The sequence below is a fragment of the Lepus europaeus genome, chromosome 9, assembly GCF_033115175.1.
Source record: "Lepus europaeus isolate LE1 chromosome 9, mLepTim1.pri, whole genome shotgun sequence".
NCBI lineage: Eukaryota > Metazoa > Chordata > Mammalia > Lagomorpha > Leporidae > Lepus > Lepus europaeus.
The window spans coordinates 20,210,556-20,225,385 of NC_084835.1; the positions used below are offsets into that span (position 1 = coordinate 20,210,556).

Below are 14,830 nucleotides of genomic sequence, written 5' to 3' on the forward strand. Positions count from 1 at the left end.
TGATACTTAGAATTCAGGTACAGAACATTTAATTTTCCAAAGTCTGAAGTCAGCCTCCTGACGGCCCTCCCACACGGCACCTGTAGAAGGCATTCATCGCCTCCCTCCTCTTTTACATATTGTTATCCAGTCCTTTTTAAAAAAAATTATTAATTTAAAGAGTTACAGAGGGAGGGAGAGACAGAGATCTCCCATCTGCTGGTTCACTCCCCAGATGGCCACAACCAGAGCCAGGAGCTGCATCCGGGTCTCCATGTGGATGCAGGGACCCAAGCACCTGAGCCATCGTCTGCTTTCCCAAGCACATCAGCAGGGCGTGCGATCAGAAGTAGAGCAGCCTGGATTTGAATCGGTACCCATATGGGATGCCAGTGTAGCAGGCAGTGGCTGAAGCTGCCGTGTCATGGTGTCAGCCCCTGAGTTCTATCTTTTTAAATCTGTGGATTGAATACTATTGTTATTTTGTATGACAGTGTATTTTATGTATAGATGTGTATATTATTATTACTTAAAAGAGGAGGACCGGGCCGGTGCTATGGCATGGTGAGTCGATCTGCTGCCTGCAGTGCTGGCATCCCATATGGTGCCAGGTCAAGTTCTGGCTGCTCCACTTCCAATCCTGCTCCGTGCTAATGAGCCTGGAAAAGCAGCTGAAGATGGCCCAAGTGCTTGGGCCCCTGCACCCATGTAGGAGACCTGGAAGCAGCTCCTGGCTCAGCCTGGCCTAACTCTGGCCATTGCAGCCATCTGGGGAGTGAATCAGCAGATAAAAGACCTCTCTGTCTCAAACTCTGCCTTTCAAATAGATGAAATAAATCTTAAAAAAAAAAAAAATCTTCTATCAGCAGGTTCATTCTCCAAATGTCTGCAACATGTGGGGCTGGGACAGGCAGCAGCTAGGAGTCAGGAATTCCATCTAGGTCTCTGATGTGGGTGTCGGGGATTCATGTACTGGAGCCATCTGCTGCCTCCCAGGGTGCACACAGGCAGGGTCTGGGTCAGAAGTGTGTGCAGGACTCAATCCTAGGCCCTCTAGTGTGACACAGGATCCCGGCATGTTTCACCACTGTGCCACAACACCTGCCTTGTGCTGTCATTTCCCAGCTTCCCCAATCCTTTCCTGTTACGTGTTTCTACCTTTGCAACTTTATCTGTGTCTTCCCAGATGGGTGTAGGGGCCCAAGCACTTGGAATAGCTGCTGCTGCTTTCCCAGGAGCACTTGCAGGGAGCCGGATTGGAAGTGATGCTCACATGGATGTCGATCTCCTGGGTGGTGGAGGCGTAACCCACTGCGCCACGCTGGTCCCCGAGTCATTATTGCTGCTGCCTCCGCCCTTGCGATGACCTGTCTTGGGGTTTATAAATTCATTGCCTAATCTTAATCTTAGCTTTCTGTGGGCCAAAATTGAGGAGCTTTCCCCAGACAGGATTTTCTTTGGCTGGTTCTGCTGCTGGCAGGCAGGAGCCTCCCCAACCCACAGGGAATCCGGCTCTCAGGCTGGGTTTGCACAGTTCAGTGTTTCTACCACAGTGCTGCCCACACAGGGGTCTGTCGCCCAGGCTGGCTACTGCTACTGTAGCCCCTCTATCCCTCCTCGGTTTCCAGGCTCCCAGATGTCAGAACACCCAGTCAGCCAGGACACTGGAAGCAGAAAATTTCCAAGCTTTATTTTTTTAAAAAATATTTATTTTATTTGAAAGGCAGAGGCAGATAGAGGTCTTCTGTCCACCGGTTCACTCCCTAAATGGCTGCAATGGCTGGAGGTGGCCTGATCTGAAGCCAGGAGCTTCTTTGAGATCTTCCACATGGATGCAGGGGCCCAAGGATTTGGACCATCTTCTACTGCTTTCCCAGGCCACAGCAGAGAGCCAAACTGGAACTGGAGCAGCTGGGACTAAAACTGGCACCTATATGGGATGCTGGTACTGCAGGAGGCAGCTCTTAAACGCTACACCACAGTACCAGTCCCAACTCTTAAAAAGAATTGTATTTAACCCAGAATTTGTGTACACTGGAGCAGGAGAGGGGAACTTGGTTCCAGGCGGACTCAAGTTCCTGCCGAGTTTGCTCCATGAGCTCCTGACGGCTGCCTTTCCTGTTTAGTTCTGAGCTTGGGGGGGGGGGGGGGCCTGGCCTGCAGAGGGTGGACCCAGCCAGAGAATGTGGCATCTCATAGCCTGGCCCGAGGTCCCCCAGGATGCATAGCCCAGGCTGTGGGTGAGGCGACTGTGCACCATCGATCCCTGGCCATGGAACCGGTGTCTTCCCCCTGTGCGCAGGCCGTCCAGGGCACAGGCCTGGCTTTCATCGTCTACACGGAGGCCATCAAGAACATGGAGGTGTCGCAGCTGTGGTCAGTGCTCTACTTCTTGATGATGCTGTTGCTGGGCGTGGGGAGCATGCTGGGGAACACGATGGCCATCATCACCCCTCTCACCGACAGCAAGTTCATCTCCAGCCTCCTGCCCAGGGAGGCCATCTCAGGTCAGGAGGCGGGGTCTGGGAGGGCTGATTGTGGGGCGGGAATGGTGCAGGAGTTTTCTCCAGGATCAGGTGCTTGGCAGGGTGGCTCCAGAGGGCTGCAGTGACCTCACCAGTGAAACCGCCATAGGCTCCTCCCCGCTAGGGGACCTGGCCCCATGACTCACCCCATGCATCTGATTCTCCGTTGAGAGAGATCTTCCATCCATTGGTTCACTCCCCAAATGGCCACAGCAGGTCAAAGCCAGGAGCTTCATCTGGGTCACCCATGGGGGTGCAGGGGCCCAAGTACTTGGGCCATCTGCTGCTTTCCCAGGCTCATTAGCAGAGAACTGGATCAGAAGTAGAGCAGCCTGGACTTGAACCAGTGTCTCTGGGATGCGTGCTGCTGATGGTGGCTTAACCCGCTGCACCGCACCAGCCCTGTAATGCAAGGAGTTTTACATCTGGATTCATCAAGAGTATGTCCCGGCCGGCGTCGTGGCTCAATAGGCTAATCCTCCGCCTTGCGGCGCCGGCACACCAGGTTCTAGTCCTGGTCAGGGCACCGGATTCTGTCCCGGTTGCCCCTCTTCCAGGCCAGCTCTCTGCTGTGGCCCGGGAAGGCAGTGGAGGATGGCCCAAGTGCTTGGGCCCTGCACCCGCATGGGAGACCAGGAGAAGCACCTGGCTCCTGCCTTCGGATCAGTGAGATGCGCTGGCCGCAGCGGCCATTGGAGGGTGAACCAACGGCAAAAAGGAAGACCTTTCTCTCTGTCTGTCTCTCTCCACTCTGCCTGTCAAAAAAAATATGTCCCATACCCCAGAGAGCTCCTCTACATCTCTTCCTGAGCAGTAGATCCCCAGAAGCCACCCCTATGCTGACTTCTACCAGTTAGGGTTTTCTGTACTATTCTAGACCATTACCTAAGTGAAACCACGTGGTGCTTACTGTCTCCTGTGTTCACTCAGACTGTCTAGGTGAGTTCGATGTGTTAGGAGCTGTCTCCCTCTGCTGCCTGACAATCACTGGCAGGGATGGAGCCCGGTCTCTGTATCCATCCTGTGTGCACTGGGGTTGTCTGCAAAGGAACTGCTGTTGCCAGTCAGACCACTTCCAGGCTCCCTCCAGCCATCAGCTCCATCCACCCAGGCTGCAGTGGCTGGCCCCGTCCCTGTGACGAGACTTCTCTGCCACTACCAGCTCTGGTTCCAGCCCCTCATCCTGACCATGTGGGTAGGGCCTGTCCCCTGTGCTCTGGGGTCTGGTCTCTGTCGTCAGCATGACACAGGCCGGGTCCCCTCTGGGTGCAGAGGGCTCAGGCCGCAGTGGAAAAGGCAGGTGGGAGTCAGGACAGACATTCCATGGGGGCCCAGGGCAGTGAGTCAGTGGCCAGGGGGACACCAACGCAGGGGGTGGAGGCCAAGAGGCTCAATTCCTGCCTCGGCTGCATGTGCTGTGGAGGAAGGGGCGAGGGGCGAGGGGCTCCACGCCTCTGGGCACCCCCCCCCCAAACCTGAGGCGCAGAGGCATAAGGGTGGAAACACGGTGAGTAGGCTCTTGGTAAACACTGGTTTCTCCCTCTTCCCCTCCTGGGCTGGCGCCAGAGCTCTCAGGAAATGGCTCATGGGGTCCCCTCGCTCCCGTCTGCTCCCCTGAGCCCTGGGGCTGGAATGAACAGCAGCCCCTGCCCCACGGCCTGATGCCATTCCCGAGAGAACAGCGCCCCCTGCTGGTCGCTCTGCTGAGCCTGATGCCTACAGGGCACTGCCATGAACTAGAACCAGTGACTCCTGGGACACCTCTGCTCCCCACCCCGTCCATGTCCTGCACTGTCAGGGCGGCCCCGCCATGGCTGGCCAACGTTCCCAGAAGAGTCTGGTCCTGCCACCCTGCAGACAACTGGGTGAGGAGGCCAGGCAGTCTCCAGCAGGTGAGCAGGTGGTCTTGTGCCCCTAGGTCTGGTGTGCCTTATCAACTTGGCCATTGGCCTGGTGTTCACCTTGGAGTCCGGCAACTACTGGTTTGACATCTTCAACGACTATGCAGCCACGTTGTCCCTGCTGCTCATAGTGCTGGTGGAGACGGTCGCCTTGTGCTACGTGTACGGGCTGAGGAGGTGAGGGCTGCCCCTTTCCTGTAGCTCCTCCCCTTGCTATATCCAGGCATGTGGGAATGGGGTGAAGGGATGAGAGGACCCCCACAATTTCCAGCCTGTATCCTTGTGCATGTCCCTGGCGTTGATGAAATTTCATGTGACTTTGTGGGCACTATCAGGAGCAGGCAGTGCGCTCTGCATCGCTGTGGTGGCTCAGAACCTGACCCCCGTGCAAGGCTAGGAGGGGGCTGTGCTTGCAGCTGGGACAGTCACTCTCTTGCCAAGCAGTTTCAAAGGCCCTGGCCTGGAGGCAGGAGGCCCATCCTGGTTCTGGGCCAGTATGTCCGTAAGAGCTGCAGAGCTTCTCACACTACACGTGTGGGTATTGGAAGGATGAGGGATCCGTCTACAGAATCCACAGGAAGCCCCATACTGTTGTGCTAGTGGCAGCTGGTGCCAAGAATGGAAGGAGCGTGTGGGGGTGCGGGGACATGGATAGGGATGGAGGCCGCAGACTGCGGCTCCTCCCGCTCAGCTCCAGCAGGCTGGGCCCCAGGCCTTTTGTAACCCAGGTGGGCTTGCTCTGTGCCCCGGGAGCCCTGCTCTGGTTCCCGGCAGACAATGTGTCTGTCACAGGCAGACACTGCTGATGGACAGCAGTCTAGCACGGAGGGCAGGCCTGACCCAGGTCCACCCTTGTTCCCGCGGATCCCTGCAGCCCTGTGCAATCCTCACAGGTGCTGAATAGAACCATCCTGAGCAGCATGCCGGGCTAGCTGCCCTGGCACCAGCATTGTGAGTCACCCAGACTTCCTGTCCCCTCTGCACCAGGTTTGAACGTGACCTCCAGGCCATGACCGGCCGCACCCTCAGCTGGTACTGGAAGATCTTGTGGGCGGTGGTGAGCCCACTGCTCATGGTAGGCCTCTTTCTCTTCTACCTGAGCGACTACATCCTCGCGGGGACGCTGCAGTACCAAGCCTGGGACGCCACCCAGGTACCTGCCCTCCAAAGCACAGCGTTCAAACAGCACGAGAGTATCCGACAGATGCTCAGCACAGGGAGCGGCGCTTGGGCCCCCGGGACCTCCGCCTGCAAACCTGGCTGCTGCTGCCCCAATTCATGGCTCCTAAGAGGTCCCTCTGATTTGAGGCTCTGATCTGTGGGTGTTGGAGCAGCCACCCCAGGTTCCCCTACGTGGTGCCTGTGGGCTGGGGCAGCTTCCTGCTGCTGATGCCTGTTCCCCCTTGCAGGGCCAGCTGGTGACCAAGGACTACCCCCCGTACGCTCTGGCTGTCATCGGGCTGCTCGTGGCCTCCTCCACCATGTGCATCCCCCTGGTGGCCCTGGGGACTTTCGTCCTGCGCTGCCTCAAGAGAGGAGACACAGCCGCCACGTCCTGAGATCGGGGCCCCCCAGAGCTCTGGCTCCCAGGTACACCCTGCTCGGCTGCTGATTATATTGTATATATAATCTTAACAAAATGGTAAACATTCGCATTAGAAATCAGATTTATATGCTACCATTACAATAATGAAGTATTTCTTAATGACAATAATTGTATGTATTTATGGGGTACAGTACAAATGTGCCAACAAATGAAAATTAGCATTTTCATCTTCTCAAACATCACTCACATTTGAAAGGCAGAGTTACAAAGATGGGGCTGGGAGAGAACAGTGAGCACCTGGACCTTTGTTTAGTTTTATCCACTCTAAAGGGAAGTCATGAGAGCAGACAGGTCCTCTAAGGGCATTCACTCGTGGCCGTAAATGCCACACGTCCTTCCTGTTTCATCTCCAAGGGGAACTCTCAATCCTGGACAGGAAGCGTGAGCACTGGCTAAGAAGGAACGCCAACCCCTGGCAGCCAATTCAGTCTTGCAGCAGGTGCATGTCTGTGCGAAGATCACTGGCTCACGTGTGAGACAATCCAACTCAACAGGCTTTTCATCTCGGAGGCCACAGTACTCACCCTCATCTTGGCTTTCCCCAAGATGAATTCCATGGAAGACTGCTCTTACACGAAGACCTACGAATAAAAGATTCTGCAGGTTAGAGTTTGGCACAGCTGGCTGGCACCGCCCCTCCACTAACCTCTGCCAAGTCCTCTTCATTCTGTTTAATCCTGCGTTTTCCCATAGTTCTCACCTCAGCACCCTATTTTCAGAAAGCAACTACGGCCACAGGGGAGAACTCGCACATCTCCACACACACTCAGGAAAATGTACTCCAGCAAGGTCCCTCCCGGTGCAGGGCCAAGGCCACCCTGCACGACGGGGCTTCTTGGGGAGTAACAGCACTGAGAACACCCAGGTTGGGGGGACAGGACAGAAAGCCCCAAACACCCCAGGACGAGGAGCGCCATGGCACGTTAGATCAGGAGGCAGAGAATCCAAGCACTTTCTCAGCAACAGGCTCACCTTCGTGGGGAGGGAACACTGGGCTTCCACGGCCATCGTGTTGTCACTTGGCAGGCGAAGCTTCTCCCTCTTCGTTCCATCAGCACCACTGAAATGTTCCCATCATTCTCTCTGGGACCCAGAATGCAGACAGGAGACAGAACCACAGCCAACTCTTCAACCAACGACCGCATTCAAAAAGCCAGTGCAATTGGAGCTCACAGCCTAAGCTGGCCTCTGTAGACGGACTGACACCCTTACCTCACTCCAAAGTCCATTAATTGTGATTACAATCTTTCCTTCTAACATCTGCTACCCTATTGTAATTTAGTGTTTTTTTAAAGGCTTATTTTTATTTATTTGAAAGGCAGAGTGAGGCGTTCCATCCTCTGGTTCACTCCCCCAGATGGCTGCAATGGCCAGAGCTGTGCCTATCCAAACGAAGCCAGGAGCCCAAGGACTTAGGCCATCTTCTACTGCTTTCCCAGGCCACAACAGAGAGCTGGATCAGAAATGGGGCAGCCGGGACATGAATTGGTGCTGGCACTGCAGGCGCTGGCCCCCTGATATGGTCGTACACAAGCAAAACACATGCTAAGAAAACACTAGCAAATTCACTATCATTGAAATTACAGAACTTTTCATTTTTTGAGTCCCAGCTGCTCTACTTCCAATCCAGTTCTCTGTTGATGCACCCAGGAAAGCAGTAGGAGATGGCCTAGGTACTCAGGCCCCTCCCACTGAAGTGGGCAATCAGGAGGGAGATCCAAGCTACTGGTCCAGCTCCAGCCACTGAGGCCATCTGGAGAGTCAAGATCTTTCTCTTGGTCTTTGCTTCTATCCCTGCCTTTCAAATAAACAAACCTTAAAAATAGAAGAAAATGAAGACAAGGTACCAAGTGGGAAAAGATACTGGTGGTACACAACAAAAAACTGCTCTCCCGAATATAAGGAATTTCAATAACTCAATAGGGACAATATAACAGAAGGAGGCAAAAGACTGCCCGCAACAACCGTATGGATGCCGCCACTTTGCTCCCTTCCAATCTGGCTCCCTGCTGATACGCCTGGCAAAGCAGTAGATGATAGTCCAAGTGCTTGGGCCCCTGCCATCCATGTGGGAGACCTGGAATGGGGCTCCAGGCCACCTAGGGAATGAACCAGTGGACGGATGCTCTCTTTCCCCCACTTACCCTCAACTCTGCCTTTCAAGTGAACAAATCTTTAAACAAAAGTTAGGAAGAATAGATCCAGCTATAACCTTCAACATGGAGAAATGTTAACCACAGGAAGTTTAAAAGCAGGCTCGAAGATACACAATACCACTGAGTACTATGTATTAAGCTCAGAAGATGCAAATGTGGGAGGGGAAAAAAAAAAGTTAATCTCTTTAGGATAGGCAGCCAGGGCTTACGAACAGTATCAGCCTGAGTTGTGCAAAGGCACAGGGGATTCTGGGAGCTGCCATGGATGGGGCATTCATGGCCCAAGTCTCTATCTGTATCCTTCCTTGCCCTCTCTTTGTCTTCCCCTTTGTGGCTGAAGTGTTAGATAGCAGTAGATGACCAGAACACCCTGGTCCTGGCCTAAGCCCCACCTCCTCCAGGAAGCCATCCGCTTCCCCCCAGTACTGCCTCCATACTCACTTTTGTATTCTTCTGACCGTAGCAGGCAACTCCAAAGATCTCCACCGCCTGGTCCTGAGGGCCTTGTGCAGCCCCTCTGCTTGAATGAGCCGGAGCCTGGGACTTCTTCTAGAGCAGAGTAAGGCACTAGTGATGGCACGACATTCCGAGGTCGGCTTGTTAAGCACTGCCACTCCTATCTGGCCAGTAGTCTCTGTTGCTAGCTTTGATGACCCAAGCTGCCATACTGGAGACCACGGGGCAAGGAACTGAGAGTGCTTCCAGCCAGCAGACAACCAGTCCAAACAGCCTGTGAGGGAACTGAACCCTGCCGACACGCAGAGTGCACTTGAAAGGGGACCCTAGGGACGGCACTGTGGCTTTAGCGGGTAAAGCCACTGCCTACAGTGCTAGCATCTCCTATGGGCGCCAGTTCGAGTCCCAGCTATTCCACTTCTGATCAAACTCCCAGCTATGGCCTGGAAAAGCAGCAGAGGATGGCCCAAGTCCTTGGGCCCTTACACCCGCGTGGGAGACCCGGAAGCAGCTCCTGGCTCTGGACCGGCGCAGCTCTGGCCGTTGCAGTCAGTTGGGGAGTGAAACAGCAGATGGAAAACCTCGCTCTCTGCCTCTCCTCTGTTTAACTCTGACTTTCAAATAAATAAGTCTTAAAAAGAAAAGTGGACCCGGTCCCAGTTGAACCTTGACTGTAATTTTGTGGGAGACCCTGAGGTCGGGGAACAGAGCTTCAACCATGTCCAAATTCCTGAGGTACAGAAACTGAAATAATACTTATGGATTTTTTTTCAACAACTAAGTTTCAGGATAACATTTATCAGTTGTCTATGTCTGTGTCACATCTCTCACGTCCCCTGCTGTCCTTAGATGGAGCACAATAGACCCAATTCTCAAATTAATAAATTTTGCTGAAACTGTTTCACTAAGAAACTGGAAAAATTAAGCAAAGTTTGTAGTTTAAAGATTTACCATAACTGGAGTGGGCCTTGTGTCCCAGAGGGCTCCGCTGTTGAATCAGATGCCAGTATCCCATATTGGAGTGCCTGGGGACGAGTCCTGGGGACGAGTCCTGACTCTGCTTCTGAGCCGGCTTCCTGCTCACGCACCTGGGAGGCAGCAGATGATGGTCCAAATGCTTGGGTTCCTGTCGCCCAAGTGGGAGCCCTGGGCAGAGTTCTTGACTCCTGGCCTCAGCATGTTCTTGAAGAGCGAGCCAGCAGATGGAAGTATGGTCACTCTGCCTTTCAAATAAAAAAAATACATTTCAAACAGGTATATGTCTGTAAATGTACATCTTGTGTGTCTGTGTCCCAGATGCCATTTTCCAGGACTTCCATTCCGCCTCCCACAGCAGCGAGGGCCTTGGGCACCAGGTGTTTTCATCAGCTCTTCCTCACACTCACCGAGCCCTCCCTGTGGCCTGGAGAGAATATTTTCTAATAAGCGAGATTTTCCCACTTACTGGTTGAGACCTGTATCATTTTGAGAAAAAAAACTGTAATTTCTAGGTGGGTGACACCTTTTCGTAGACATTGCGCTTTGCTGTTTCCCTGGTTTTCTCCGTAACTAACAAATGCCACATCTCTAGAGATGATACCTGGAAGCAGGATTTCAGAAGCTACTGAATGACTTGTACTACTTTTTCTATAATCACTCTGTAGTGCTTAAATATTAAAAATTACCTTTTGAGATGAAGTACAGGAGTGACAACAACAGTTAGAAAAGAATGACATTTATTTTTCGCGTATGGATGTACAGTACATGAATTAAGAAATAAAATCGACACGGGATCTACAATCCATAGCTCACCACCTACCAGCCGGCAGGAGTGCACTCCCCGCCAGGCAGCCACACCAGCTGTTCAGATTTGGTCTTGGGTGCAGCTCCTTACAGAAGTTCCTAATGGAAAATGCCCAGTAGCACTTGAGTAATATTACAGTAGACATAACTACATTTCAACATTCCCTCTTTGGAACCACTTATGCTTATTTACATGTTAAGAGTAGGTGGCTCTACTGACTTCCCCTATTGTGAGTCTTAATGACTGATTTTAAGCTACAGAGGGTTTTCCCAGCTATTACTTCCTTTACAGTTTCTAAAAGCAACAACTCTTATTAATGTTTATAAAAGATAATGTTGAAAAAAAAAATGTTGAAGGCGCTTTTAGAAATATTTAAGGACAACATAAAGCATCACTATTAGAAAAAAATATTTTCAAGCACAACACTGAAACATTACAGCAGTGTTTCACTGAATTGTTTCAAAATAGTGGTAATTACACTACCTTACATACAGTTCTAAGTATCTAAACCTCATAATTACAATTTGATTCTACACTCTGACTTACACTGAGAACTATGCACAGCTTCTGAAGCATATTGTTCAGGTTTGCTTTTGCACATAAATTAAGAGTTGAAGTTGGTCCTTGATTGGAGTAACTACCTGGAAGCACTGAATTTTAGACACACTTATTGACAGCCAACAAAAACCCTGACAGAGTGAAAAGCATCGATGGTACCATGCGTGGAAAAGCAGCTGCTGCCCCCAGCGCAGGGTCAGGTCCAGCACAAGACCCTCTTGGATGCCTGCCAAGAAACCACACGTGCAGGATGCAGCTGACCGCCCAAGGGTATCTTCCGCACTGGGGCAGACCCTTACCATGAGGAGGCTTTGGACCGTTAGCATAGAGATAGACTTTACATTCTTTGATTTCATTTACACCTTTTAAAAAAGATAAAGTACATCTGAACTCTTCCGTGGGACTTGGACAGCTGGTGCCCCCAGCAGCTCGAGCAGACCGAGGCCGTGAGGCGCTCCTTCAGAAACGTCCAGAGCCCAGCCCTGTCTCTCTCCCTCGGCCTCGTGAAGTCATGGACTGTCACGTCCAGCGACTCGATGGCTGTGAGGGGCTTACATTTTATCAGCACATTCAGTTACCTTATTATTAAACTTTTTAAGAAAAGTACAAAGATACATGGGGAAGTATGCCTGGTAACAGCGACAGCTTCTACAGTGACAACTACGCTAGAAAAATAATTTTGCCGTTTTAAATAATGAAAGAAGCTAAATTTTTAAAATATATTACTTATTTCTGCAACAGTTGATTAAACTGACAATGAGTAGATTCCTTCCATTCTGTGAGCTGAATTCGGGTTATATTTTAATTACAACACTGCTTCAAATTATAAATATAACCACGCCCAAAGTAACGAGATCATCAAGGCAGTAACGTCAGAACAACTCAAAATCATCACCCCGCACATCACACAGGAGGTGATGCTGGGTAAAGGCTTTAGCCAGACCTCGGGCTGACGTGGAAAGCGGGTCAGTAAAGACTCCAGTTCTGCATCATGGAATCTTCCAAGCCAAGCCGCTTTCCACAAACACAAATTCAGTCTATCTTTTCTTTCTGGACCAGTCTGGGAGCATCAACAAAATCTTTGCCATTGTAAAGAATGATAAAAAATGTCCCAATGCTTGCGACTCCCCAGAAGAGCACATAGGCCAGTGTTTCTGTCCAAGTGTCACCTGTTGATATTAAAAAAACAAAGTCAATACATGGAAGTGGTTCCTTGAAGCCAGACCGACTGGCAGGATCAACAGCTGTTTAGCACATGCACAGACAAACAGCAGAACTTCTTAACTATGGTTTAACCAGCAGTTCTCACACTGGCCAGCACAGAATCTTCTGCGGGGCTTAAAGCAACCGCTGCTGGCTGCCGGGCCCCAGGAAGTCAGCAGGTCCAACGAGTCCCTAGATAATGCTGATAAAGCTGATCCAGAGACCACACTTTTAGAGAACCACTGGACCAAAGTATTTCATTTTATACCACACAAATAATAATTAGCACTTGATATGTCATATTTCAGTATTATAAGAAACTACAAATAGTTAAATTCATCATGCTATGACAGATACGAGCTACTATCAAAATATCCACACAAATACTTTACACATGTTTCAGAACAGTTATGTATTCAAACATATATAATAAAACCCAGTGCCATTTAGCACAACCCTGCTAATAAGCATTTTTCTAAGTCTAGAGTGGCCAAAGGCTGGCAGCAGTCAGCGGGCAAAGACTATTTTTCCACTCCTTGAACAGCTTGAGCCTCATGTCGCTTCTCTTCTGCAAGTGTTCTGGCCTCCTCTGCAGAGGCAGAAAGCAAGCAGCATCTAGACTGCTTCCTAACAGAGACATTTTGTTTTACATTCTCCTACAAATGAACAGGGGCTGGACACCAGACACTACCATATGCAAACACCACCAAAGTCATTGTTTTACAATTAACTGACAGGAGATGTTACCCTCCACAGCATTCAACATCTTTACTCAAAAATACACTCACATTTCTGCAACTGTTAGTTCTCACGGTTCTGAGTTTTAAAATTCTTAGTGAAAGAAGGAAGGCAGTGCCTTCTAAGTGCACTCTGTGGGACACTCCCAAGAGAATCTCCATGTCACTCAGGCTGAGCTCTGAGCGTTAACTATCCTGTCCCTTCAGAAGTCCTTTAGGTCAATGTGGTCAGAGTAGAAAACAGTAACACTACCTAACTCGGTAGTGCAATGGTTCTCAGAAAAAGCTATCCACTGGGCAGTATTTAAAGGCAGAAGCCACAAGGTCTAGGAGATGAGCGAAACCAGCCACTATCTCAGAGGATTCAGCACACATGGCTGTGTCTGTCCTCTGCCAGTCAACACAGGACCCGCAGTCATGCACCAGACACTTCCTGTGCTCACCCTGTTCTTATACGGTGAGCCAAGGATGGTTTCCTATTTATAAAGGGTTGTAAAAACAAAGAGTACACAACACAGACCACATGCAATCTGTAGACAAAAACATTTACTATCTGGCTCTTTACAGAAAAAAATTGCTAACTAGAATAATACGACTCCATCCCCCCATTCAATAGTCCAACATCCTTCAAACTACGTAGTGACCATCCACAGTGCTGACTCAACACTGAGGGGGATACAGAGAGGAACACGCATGGAGCAGCCCCCTGCCAAGAGGCTGACAGATCAGTGGTGCAGGGGAAGAGACAGGGATAGTGGTGGCAGCAGAACAAGAGTTCATTCAACAAACACCCGAGGGCTCACTGTATCCCACAGGAGGTAAAAGGACAAATCAGACAGTCTCTGCCTTCAAAAAGCTGCTGAGCAAGTGAAAAAGGCAACCCAGCATGCCGATCATTAGCACACAACAGAAACACACACCGACCCTGCACAGCAGAGGAACCCTGCCTCTGAAAAATCCACCCCTAGGTGTGTATGAGGCGCCAAGAGCCAAGTGCTGGGGGACCGGTACAGAGAGCACTGTGCCCCGCTAAGGGGGAGACGGCTTCTGTGAGGGAGAACGTGGGAGCAGTGAGAGGGCAGCCTGTGAGTGCTGCTCAGGGTGCTGGAATTCAGCCACAGGAAGGTTGGCCCGAGAACGCGGGACAGAGCATGGGGACTGCAAGACCTGTTTTTTCCAGCCTGCCTACGACTGCACCTCAAAGGTTCAACAAGACCAAGTCCCGGACTCTAACCCACAAAGCACAAGATATGGTTTATTGGGGACTGCGTTCTTACTTTAGTCTTAAATGCTTATTAACTTAGGAACACAGGGAAATACCAAGAAGAAATGAAAACGGGAAGCATCTTGTCAGCTCCGGTTTGTAGGTTGTTTTCCTCTCAATACATAGTAAGTGATGTCCAAAAATAAGAGGCTAGTTAAATAAGCGATAGATCCATAAATGGAATATTGTGCAGCCATTAAAAATGAAGACTATGGGACCATATTCATATTGCTCCATGAAAAAAGTTGATGAAAAAACGTGTATCTCACGTTTGAAAACACACACACACATACACACACTTACAAAGATTAAACATCAAAATGTTTAGAGTGGGGGCTGGCACTGTGGTACAGCAGATCAAGCCACTGTCTATGACGCCAGCATCCTATGTGGGTGCCAGTTTGAGTCCCAACTGCTCCACTTCCAATCCAGCTCCCTGCTACTGCACACAGGAAAGCAATGGACATTGGCCCAAGTGTTGGGCTGCAGCACCCATGTAGGAGGCCCAGAAAAAACTCCTGGCTTCAGTCCAGCCCAGTGCGGGCAGCTGTGGCCATTTGGGAAATGAATCAGCAGATGGAAGACACCCCCCCACCCCTGCCTCTCCCTCTCTCTAACTCTGCCTTTCAAATACGTAAATAAATCTTAAAAAAAAAAAAAAA

At 50.7% G+C, this 14,830-nt stretch overlaps 2 protein-coding genes across 2 annotated transcripts in view; one reads left to right on the forward strand and one right to left on the reverse strand.

The window, feature by feature from the left end:
* The window catches only part of SLC6A20 (solute carrier family 6 member 20), a 42,105-nt gene extending 36,141 nt beyond the window's left edge, over window positions 1-5,964 (forward strand). Inside the window, exons 8-11 of the mRNA XM_062199939.1 lie at window positions 2,282-2,486; window positions 4,423-4,582; window positions 5,393-5,558; window positions 5,815-5,964. Of these exons, the coding sequence (XP_062055923.1) occupies window positions 2,282-2,486; window positions 4,423-4,582; window positions 5,393-5,558; window positions 5,815-5,964 (681 nt within the window). The remainder of the gene's footprint in view (window positions 1-2,281; window positions 2,487-4,422; window positions 4,583-5,392; window positions 5,559-5,814) is intronic.
* Window positions 5,965-10,321: 4,357 nt separating this feature from the next.
* The window catches only part of SACM1L (SAC1 like phosphatidylinositide phosphatase), a 68,336-nt gene continuing 63,827 nt past the window's right edge, over window positions 10,322-14,830 (reverse strand). Inside the window, exon 20 of the mRNA XM_062200676.1 lies at window positions 10,322-12,133. Within this exon, the coding sequence (XP_062056660.1) occupies window positions 11,997-12,133 (137 nt within the window). The 3' untranslated portion in view covers window positions 10,322-11,996. The remainder of the gene's footprint in view (window positions 12,134-14,830) is intronic.